Source organism: Monodon monoceros, unplaced genomic scaffold, assembly GCF_005190385.1.
Source record: "Monodon monoceros isolate NGI ecotype Baffin Bay Population unplaced genomic scaffold, NGI_Narwhal_1 Super_Scaffold_20, whole genome shotgun sequence".
In the NCBI taxonomy this organism is placed as follows: Eukaryota; Metazoa; Chordata; class Mammalia; order Artiodactyla; family Monodontidae; genus Monodon; species Monodon monoceros.
The window spans coordinates 56,474,807-56,486,220 of record NW_021703777.1 but is presented as its reverse complement, the minus strand read 5'-3'; the positions used below and the strand labels follow the sequence as shown (position 1 = coordinate 56,486,220).

At 35.1% G+C, this 11,414-nt stretch overlaps 1 protein-coding gene across 4 annotated transcripts in view; it reads left to right on the top strand.

Moving 5' to 3' along the window:
* The window catches only part of ADGRL3 (adhesion G protein-coupled receptor L3), an 865,234-nt gene that overhangs the window by 820,666 nt on the left and 33,154 nt on the right, over positions 1-11,414 (top strand). For all 4 annotated transcript variants that reach the window (XM_029235469.1, XM_029235470.1, XM_029235468.1 and 1 more), the window contains one exon: positions 4,818-4,986. In XM_029235469.1, coding sequence (XP_029091302.1) covers positions 4,818-4,986 — 169 coding nt within the window. The remainder of the gene's footprint in view (positions 1-4,817; positions 4,987-11,414) is intronic.

The window sequence follows — 11,414 nt, the reverse complement described above, 5'->3', positions numbered from 1 at the left end:
AAAGAAAGAAAGAAAGAAAGAAAGAAAGAAAGAAAGAAAGAAAGAAAGAAAGAAAGAAAGAAAGAGGATAAAAGAAAATAAAGTAAAGTAAGGTAAAATAAAATAATTAAAATAAAAAATTATTAAGAAAACAATATTTTTAACAAGTGAAAAAGAAACAACAAAAAACCAGACGGATGGTACCCTAGGGACAAATGGTTAAAGCGAAGCTATACAGACAAAATCTCACACAGAAGCATACACATACACACTCACAAAAAGAGGAAAAGGGGAAAAAATAATAAATCTTGCTCTCAAAGTCCACATCCTGAATTTGGGATGATTCATTGTCTATTCAGGTATTCCACAGATGCAGGGAACATCAAGTTGATTGTGGAGATTTAATCCGCTGCTCCTGTGGCTGCTGGGAGAGATCTCCCCTTCTTTTCTTTGTTCGCACAGCTCCCGGGGTTCAGCTTTGGATTTGGCCCTGCCTCTGCGTGTAGGTCACCAGAGGGCGTCTATTCTTTATTCAGATAGGACAGGGTTAAAGGAGCCACTGATTCGGGGTCTCTGGCTCACTCAGGCCGAGGGGAGGGAGGGGTATGGAGTGTGGGGCGAGTCTGCGGCGGCAGAGGCCGGCGTGACGTTGCACGTGCGCACCGTGCGTTCTCCCGGGGAAGTTGTCCCTGGGTCCCGGGACCCTGGCAGTGGCGGGTTGCACACGCTCCCCGGAAGGGAGGTGTGGGTTGTGACCTGTGCTCTCACACAGGCTTCTTGGTGGCAGCAGCAGCAGCCTTAGCATCTCATGCCTGTCTCTGCGGTCCGCGCTGTTAGCCGCGGCTCGCGCCCACCTCTGGAACTCCTTTAAGCAGCGCTCTTAATCCCCTCTCCTCACGCACCAGGAAACAAAGAGGGAAGAAAAAGTCTCTTGCCTCTTCGGCGGGTCCAGACTTTTTCCCGGACTCCCTCCCAGCTAGCCGTGGTGCACTAACCCCTTCAGGCTGTGTTCACGCTGCCAGTCCTCTCCCTTATTATTTGGTGTTTTATTCTTTGGGTAAGAAATTCTGTATTTTCATTGTGAAAATAGTCTAATAATAACTATGTGATATTTATCAAACACAATATGTCAGACACTGTTCTGAGCCCTCGATACACAGTATATCATTTCATTATCACAAGAAAATTACACCATTTTATAGATGTATAAAATGACACAACCACAGGCTAATTAATCTTTGCCTAAGATCAAATAGCTAGTAAGTGAATTAAGTTAGGATGTAAACCTCAGGCAAACTGGCTTCAAAGCCCAGGCTCTCACTCTATTCTTTACCCTTTCATCACCCTGGAGAGTAAGGTTTTTTTTATCAGTGGTTCTCTTTGTTCAAAATACATCACAGTTGGAGCCTTTCTAAGAGCCTTACTTGTATATGCATAATATCAGAAACTATTGCCTCTTGCAAGAGGTAAGAGAAAAGAGGACACAGTTTTCTGTTTCTTTTCTGTCCTATCACAATTCACTGAGTAGCAACTATGTTTGTAAAAATATATCCAAAATATCCCCTAACTAGTCTTTACTAATTTGGTGCTTAGATCTCATTTCATCAGGATGATACTAAATAGATTAGTATATATAAGTGATAATGAACAGGTGCCATCTGTTTGCTCGTATTACTACAAAAGATTATTCAAAATTTTTTCTCAGTGCACTATCAGAAAGAATTTTAAAGTAGTTGGGTTGATTATTTTTAAAGAGCTATAATGTTCAGGTTTAACTCAGGTCAATCATCTGCAAGTTAAAATTACTCAGAAGTGTACTGTCCATAATTAAGTAATCTTACCTACTACTATGATACAATAAGAAGACCTTTAGGTGACATGAAATCTGTCATTTTAAGTATGCCCCCAAGCCTTTTCCAGATTGCTCATAAGATTTCTCATTCTCTAGAGAAATGTGATCTCTTAGAAATAAATGTCTCTGTCAAGTCACAAGTAATATGAGCATATGATGAAAAAATGGATTTTCTTAGTCTCATAAGGGATATTGCAGTATTGTAAAATTGATTTTATTCCTCGTTATTTAAGTTCTCATGGTCATTTTAGCATTTACCTTTTAGATATAAAGGGAAGTTTATGATGCCTTTTAGGGAGGTGGGGGACAGAGGCCTTTTTGGGGACCAGGAGAATATTTTTCATATGAAATTCTTTGTCATAAAATGCTAATGTTGGTGTTCTTGTCTTTATGTCTATGCATTCTTTAGCTATGAGGATAACAGACCCTTCATCAAGTAAGAATGACCTGAATGGCTGATAAATTCCATTTATCAGTGTGGTCCCATGAACCAGCTGTCAGATCAGTACTGAAAAATCATTAGAGCTTCTGTCATTCACATTGAGGCAGAAGAGCAAACTGTGCAGGAAAATAATCAGGCATACAACTTCTATGCAGAATAAATATGCTGCAGGTGTATTGCCAGAAAAATTCTGCTTCACCTCTTTTAATTGGATATCACCTGAATTTAGTGCCACAGTAATAGCAATTTCATGTGGTACAGACTTGTTTTGCTTTTAATAGATTTCTCCTTTCATTTCGGTGTGCTCCTCTGTGTTGCATATGTCCTCATTTCTGTTGTTTGTTTGGACATCATTCATCTAAAATTATTTTGTGATTTAGTGTTACATCTTCAAATGATCTCAGGGGTATGAAACTACCCAACTGCAAATGAAACTAATGAAGTTTTAGGTTAAATATCCAAAAGAGGGGAAAATATCTCCTTCAAAAATTAAACTTTACATATGCAAAATTGTCTCTTTCAAATTCGATATGTCACTTGATTGTTGATCCAATTGTTTATGAACGTATCTTTTAAATTTCTAAAACAAAGCTACAAGTCTGTACTAATCTATAAGCATAAACACAAATGCTAATATTTGGGCTTTTTTTCCTTTGTACGTTTTAAAATTACATGTCCTGTAATTAAGATTGGCAACCTTTGGGTGACCTTGCTGTAGACTTTCAGTTTGTTCTTCTGGTGAAGAGTCCTTTGTTTTCATTTTCTCCAATACCATTTCACTTACTTCTTCATGCTCTTGCTTATTTTTTTCTTTTGAAGTTGGGCTCATCACTCTTTTATATCATTAACACTTGGGCCCATCATGTGTTTTCTAGTGGATAATAGCTGGCTTGAGTATTTTATCCTATCATTTTATTTCTAAATCTGAATAGCAATTTTGACTTAATGGCGACTCTTCCCATTTTTCCTTATTCCAATACCTGTAAACAAATAAGAGCTTTACTTTGAAAGTTCCCATACTTCTGAATCTGCTTGTAAAATAAGATATTAATATCTAAGATGTTTTCTAATTTGTATAAGCAAACATGCCACATACAATGGCAAGCTTCCTTTAGGGATTCTTTATTCAAGAGTATTAAAGTTTTAAATTAAGCACATTAAATTTAATGGATGTTTACATCTGAAATATAGTGGCTGATGGTTGTAGAAGGAAAATGGTAAATATTTGAGATTAATTTTAATAAGACTTTAATAATATTTGACTACTTTGGGACATATTTTTCTTAAGACGTAGTTCTCTCTGAAAAATTTATTAAACCCAGCTTCAGATTATAGTAAACATATGTGATTTTTCCCCTTCATTTTGTAAAGTTTCAATCCCCATATTTATTCCTTAGACAATGTAAGTAGCAGATAGCAGTCTGCTAAAAATAAATATTAGATTACCATGTTCAGGAAGGTATACTGGGAAAGGAAAAGGTGAGCTCATAAGAGTATAGAGATCTAGACTGTTTTGGTCCTATTCTATATACTTAGAGAGAAGTTGAGAAGATTCCATTTTCAATTATTGGATTCCCGTCTATTGGAAAGATTCATTTTATTTTGATAGTAAATACATAATACATAACTACAAATATATGGACTTTTGTCACCCATTTATTACTATTGTGAATGGCAGCTTGGAGGAAACTAAGGGAATGGAGTGAGAGTGAGAATTTGTCTTCCATTCTGGACTACTTTGTTCATCCCTCTCCATCCCATTCTCAGCTTCATTTTCTCCTGCGAGTTTGCAGACACTTCAAAGACATGAAGGTGTCCTGAGCTATTGGGCTTCTTTTCAACAAAGCTGCCAATTGCCTGATATCCAAAGTCTAGTCCAACATAACCCAAGACACAGCAATCCAAAGGCTGAAAGAGTAGATGGTGATCTAGAGGGGAACTATTTTTTCCCATTTACTGTATCTCACACTTGTTCTACTTAACTATAGAATCAGACAAATAGAAGTTTAAAATTTTATACAATCTTCCATATACTGGTTCCTTCTGTTCTTGTCTGTAAACACTAAATTTTTTATGGAAAAAGAGGAAATTTGGAAAAATGGGGTAAAAGTGTATCAGATGAAGAGTCCAATCAAACAAGTGTTTGATTAATGGAAAGAGTCCAATCAAACAAATGTTATCATACCAATGAGACCAGTGGAGACTAACATAGCTTTACAGACTCTTCCCCCTTGCCATTCACCATAATTACATCTCCATACCATTTGCGTATGTGCTGCAAATACATGAATAATTTAATAGTACAAATCTGCTTTTGCATAAGTGAATTTCTGTGTTTATAGCATTTTCATTCATGTATATCTCCTCAAGCTTGAAAACATGTAAGTTCTCATTAAAATCTTAAAGTACTTATACCACCTGTCTTACATTTTCTGTCAATAAAACTGTAACAGTTTTTTCAGTGTCAGTATTGTTGATACAATATGACTGTGTTAATTAAAGACAAATTATTTGATAACCCTTAATTTTCTCTTCTCTCTGCAGGTCATGGGTTATAGGTGCAATAGCTCTTCTCTGCCTATTAGGATTGACCTGGGCCTTTGGACTCATGTATATTAATGAAAGCACAGTCATCATGGCGTATCTCTTCACCATTTTCAATTCTCTACAGGGAATGTTTATATTCATTTTCCATTGTGTCCTACAAAAGAAGGTAAGCTAGAATTCTCTGTTCAAGAATAAATAGCATACATTCTATGACAGCAAAGTACCCATAACATAAATCATTCTTGATGTGTTTGTCTCTAAGAAATAAATATATTACTTATTTGATTTCGTTTTTATAATAGTGAAGACAAAACAGACATAAAATGAAAGCATAAAAGTTGGCAAATGTGCTTGACAGCAAAAAACAGAATCAAAATATTTTGATTTGGACAATGTACAAAAACTATATTCTTATAGATTTGACCTTATAGTCTTTAATATTTTTATTGACAGACACATGGAATTTGTGTATTAGGGAGTAGATTTTCTAAGATGTCATGGAGGCATGGGATATATGTATATATATGTACATATATGGCATGGCATAGGAAATATATATTTTTCTGTTTTTTTTAAACTAATTTGTATTGATATATTCTAGAAAATATAATTATCTAAACATTTTATGATAAAAACATTTATTTTTTAAATGAATGGTGGAAACTTAGTAAAGATCTCTGTATTTCTTTAAAAGCATCTTTTATAAAATCTATGATTTTGATGATTAGAATGCAATATTTAATTTTTATATTGTCTATTTTTATGATTTTTCACATTTATAAGGATGAAAATATTCATTTTCAAAGTTAATTTTAGCAACTAAATACTTAAATTGCATTTTCTTTTTAATCTCAAGATTGATTTTCTCATTTTACACTGTTTAACTCTATTATAAATGTGGTCTTTTTAGTTGTTGACCATATAGACCCCTGAGCCAAGACTGGGTCCGAATCCTAGCTCCTCTACTTAAAGGCTTATGTGACTTTGGGCCATTTAATTAACCTTTATATGCCCCAGTTTCCTCATGTGTAAAATGGAGGTAATAAAAATAATTATGAGATATTGAGAGGTGGCTCTGAAAATGAAATGGCAAGAAGTGAAATTTTTTTTCTAAGAAAGAAACTATAAGACCTAAAATTGTTTTTGGAAGATAAAGAGTAAAGATATCCACCTCTACGATTTTTGGCTTGAGAGACTAAGGGAACCTCAAATAAAAGTTGAGAAATGTGTCCACTTGTCGAGATGCATCCAGTTTTATCCTGTTTCAGTTTTATGTGGTGGTAGGTATTAAAAATGTGTTGGCATGATCTTAAATACAGGCTAGAATTGTATTGATGACTCAGACCTGTAAATGTAAGTTACAGAAAAGAGTTTATGATGTTAGAATGGATGGATTTTAATCTAATGGATTAGAATTAACTTAGAAAAGAGGTTGTGTTGGGAGGGATGAATCTTCCCAAATACTTAGTGTACACACACCCCAAATTGCCATCACTTAACCTAATAAAGGTTTTTTTTACTCATTGCACAATTGATGAGGGTGCCTCATGGAGGGACACAGCCCAATGAAAGCTCAGTCAACCTCACTGTTTGATTTCCACAACCACCTTGGGTGTTGACATCTAGCAGATAGTCTGAGAAAGAGAGAGAGGATCTTGTATAAAAAGGAAGTGGTTCACATCACTTCTACTCACCTTCCATCAGATAGGACACTATAAATAGTACCAACTAAACTTCAAGGAAAACTGGGAAACATACTCTACTTTTTATACCCCAGGAAGATGAGGAATTGGGTATCACAAACAGCTAACAGTCTACCACACTTGATGATTATGAAGAGTAGGAGACATGAGTAATGAGTAAGAATAGAAATGGAAGGAAGAAAGTGTTTGAGGAGAAGAATGAGAAGGTAATACCTAAATGAAAGATAAGGGGGAAATGTCCAGAAGTAGACACTGGTCAGTATTATAAAACACTTCAGAGAAGTCAGAAAGACTAAGCACTTGGAAGGATTTCTAGATTTTGGTAGAAAAAAGCTATAACTGATTGTCAAGAGCAATATGTAGAATGATGGGTGCAAAATCAGGAGATTAAGGGAAAGGGTGGCATTTGTCCATATAAATAAGGAAATATTGGGCCATCATATTTAGTCATACTAACATCTTCAAATATAGGGAACCAGCTTTATCAATTATTTTATGTATTAGCTGGAAATTGGACTAACACATTTTTAAATTTTAATGTTTATATTGAAGTTTTCTACAGAACAGAAAATAGTTTTGTGCTTTGTGCATGAATGATTTTGATTGTAATTATTTTTTATTAGCCAGTACCTATTAGTTTTCCCAATTATTATTTTTATTGTATTACAAATACATGTCAATGTTTTGATGTCCAGGTAGAGATACCAGACCTCAGGATCCAAAAACAAGTCTAGACTTTTTAGTATATTGAACATATTTAACAGAAGTGAAATTTTTAAAAATATATGTCATCAAGCTCAATTTTGTGATTCATTAGAACAGAGTTCAGCAAACCACAGCTTGTGGGCCAGATTTGTCCAGCTGCTTTTAATTTTTGCAGTCAGTCAGCCAAGAATGGTTTTTGCATTTTTAAATGGATACATTTAAAATTTAAAATAAGTACACACACGGCATTGTTGGTTTTGCCTCTTGGTTCACAAAGCCTGAAATATTGACTGTCTGGCCCTTCATGAAAAAAAGTGCCAGGTCCTGATTCAGAAGCTTATTTTTATGATTTATAATAACTAGTAATAAGTATATTTTCTTTCATGCATTCTGTGTTTTGAATTTTTCGATTTTGGTGGCATTTTTATTGGGTGTCAAGAACATGGCCCAACATCAGAGAATATGGACATCGAATTATCATTCACCTTTTTTTTGCCTACAAAAAATCCAGATACTTCTCTTTGAAATTGCAGAAACAGTCCTAGGAGATTTTTCTTTTATTCCTTTTTTAAAAATTGAGGTATAATTGAGATATAACATTGTGTAAGTTTAAAGTATACAATGTATTGATTTGATACACTTATGTACTGTGAAATAATTACCACCATAGTGTGAACAGCTAATACCTCTATCATCTAACATCTTTTCTTTTCTGTTGTGAGAACATTTAAGATCTCCTCTCTTAGCAACTTTCAACTGTATAATACAGTACTGTTAACTAGAATCATCATCATGTACCTTAGATTTCTAGAACTTATTCATCTTATGGCTAGGAGTTTGTACCCTTTGACCAACATTTCCCCATTTCCACACAGCCAACCTCTGGTAACAACCAATCTATTCTGTTTCTATGAGTTTGGCTTTTTTAGATTCCACATATAAGTGATACCATACAGGATTCATCTTTCTCTGTCTGACTTACTTCACTTAGCATAATGCCTTCAAGGTCCATCCAACATTGTTGCAAATGGCATGATTTCCTTCTTTCTTGTGGCTGAATAATATTCCTAGATATATGTAACACATCTTCTTTATCCATTCATTCACTGATGGACACTTAGGTTGCTTCCATATCTTGGCTGTTGTGAATAGTGCTGCAATGAATATGGGAGTGCAGACATCTCTTCAAGATCCTGATTTCATTTCCTTTGGATATATACCCAGAAGTGGGATTGCTGAATCATATGGTAGTTCTATTTTCAATTTTATGAGGAACCTCCATACTGTTCTCCATAATGGCTGTACTTATTTACATTCCCACCAACAGTGCACAAGGGCTCTCTTTTCTCCATATCCTCACCAATGCTTATCTCTTGTCTTCTTGATGCTACCCATTCTAACAGATGTGAAGTGATATCTCATTGTGATTTTATTTGCATTTTTCTAATTAGTTATGTTGAGCATCTTTTCATGTTAGCCATTTGTATGTCTTCTTAGGTAAAAAACTTCTATTCATTTCTTTTGTCCACTTTTAAATTGGATTGTTTGGTTTTTTGCTTCTGAGTTTATGAGTTCTTTATATATTTTTGGTATTAACCCCTTTTCAGATATATGATTTGCAAATATTCTATTCCATCCTGTAGATTGCCAATAAATTCTGTTGTTTCTTTTGCTGTGTAGAAGCTTTTTAGTTTAATGTAGTACAACTTGCTACTTTTGCTCTTGTTGCTTGTGCTTTCGATGTCATATCCAAAAAATTATTGTCAAGACCAATGTCCAGGAGTTTTCCCCTGTTTTCTTCTAGGAGTTTTGTGGTTTCAGGTGTTATGTTTAATTTTTTAATACATTTTGAGTTAAATGTTGTGGATGGTATAAGATAGGGGTTCAATTTCATTCTTCTGCGTGTGGTTAACCAGTTTTGCTAATACCATTTATTAAAGAGATTGTCTTTTCCCCATTAATTATTCATGGATCCCTTGTCAGATATTAGTTGACCATATATGCAAGGGTTTATTTCTGGGCTCTCCATCTGTTCCATTGTCTATGTGTCTATTATGCCAATACCATACTGCTTTGATTACTCTAGCTTTGTAGTATAGTGTGAAATCAGGAAACACGAAACCTCCATCTTTGTTCTTTCTCAGGATTGCTTTGGCTCTTTGAGGTCTTTGGTGGTTCTGTGCAAATTTTAGAGTTGTTTTTCCTGTATCTGTGAAGAATATCATTGAAATTTTTTCAAGAGATTACATTGAATCTATAGACAGTATTGGCTCTTATGGACATTTAACAATCATATTTCCTATAGGAGGTTTTTTTTTGTGTGGTACGCGGGCCTCTCACTGTTGTGGCCTCTCCCGTTGCGGAGCACAGGCTCCGGACGTGCAGGCTCAGCGGCCATGGCTCACGGGCCCAGCTGCTCCGCGGCATGTGGGATCTTCCTGGACCGGGGCACGAACCTGTGTCCCCTGCATCGGCAGGCTGACTCTCAACAACTGCGCCACCAGGGAAGTCCTTCCCAGAATCATTTTGAGGGAGGAGCCTAGCATAGTTCCTAGCAAATAGTGATTAAAAAGTAGAAGCTTCTTCATCTCACCCTCCCAAAACTTACACATGTCTTGGACACACACAGGTGGGCACAAACTTACTTCTTCTAAAAAATAAACAAAATATGAATTGGCTTGTAAATAGTGAATAAAAATAATTATTTCTAATTATTGAGAAATATAGCATAGAAGAGGTTGGTTGGAAAACATTAATATAACTTAAATATATTAAATAATATGTAATTTTGACATTACAAATCAGAGAAAGGCTTCAAAGCTTAGCACATCATGCCTCTCTGTTTTGTTCTCACTGAATGCCTTTTTTCTCTTAACTATCCATTCTTTCAACTTGATCTTCTAAACCAACACATTCCAACCTATCTTTTAAAAATAGCTTGAAGAAGTCCTCTTCTCTGAGAAGCCTTCTTTGGTCTGCCTACCCACTTCCTATCAGGCTCTCCTCCTCCATGCTTTGATTCATCTCACTCTGTATCATTGTTCCTATCACATAATAAGGATTTAATGAATGTGAGTTCTTCAAACAAATCTGAATATAGTCAGTCTCTGATTTTGCTATATCTTTGATAGAATGAATGTTAATATATTAAGATATAATGTTTTTTTTCAAATACTAATTTTGATGTGTCATTCACACTCCTTTTTTTGTTTTTGATTCTAAATAACACTTCTCAAAAAAGCATGTTTTTATAACTTTGTTTTAAATAATATTACATTGTCACAATTTCTGGAAACTATGAACTCATGTGAAATCAATAAAGTGCTAAGAATAACATATATACAGTGTTATTTCATAATGAATATAAAATTTGTGACTATAAAACCAGTAAGTTATCCTAGAATGTGTTTTTAATTGATGAACAAGTAGTTGGTAATTATTTTTCTTGATGTTGCTAGTGGAGGTGAGATTTAGAACAGTTACTGTTTATTTTTGTATGTCTTGTTTGATTAAATAGGCAGTAATAAAAATTTTTAAATAAACATGATCAAAGTTTTCCCCAAAATTGTTGATATATTTTCCTGTTTGAAAACATCAGCTAAAAAATGATTATCTCCTTTTATCCTGTGATTTTTATACTACAGCAAGGATTAATAATGTAGTCACAATGCTATATAGAAAAGCAATCATATTTCTCTGTAATTATTGAATAGAACTATTTTGAAGGAATGAATTTAAAATATTTTGAGAATATTTTATAGTCTCAAGTTGCAGATTTGACCTCTTTTAAGAGAAATAAACTTCAGAGAAATATAAAATTTTTAAAAATGCTTAGCCCAACACATTCCTTTTTTTTCTGTCCTGTCTTTAAATATTCTCTCTCCTCTCTTTCTCCCTCTCCTTCTTTCTCCATTCCCTCTTCTCTCTAACTTCCTCACTACACTTCTGCCTAAAGAACAGTTCAACTGGGCTTCCCTGGTGGCGCAGTGGGTGAGGGTCCGCCTGCCGATGCAGGGGACACGGGTTCGTGCCCCAGTCCGGGAGGATCCCACATGCCGCGGAGCGGCTGGGCCAGTGAGTCATGGCCGCTGAGCCTGCGCGTCAGGAGCCTGTGCTCCGCAACGGGAGAGGCCACAACAGTCAGAGGCCCACGTACCGCAAAAAAAAAAAAAAAAAAAAAAAAGAA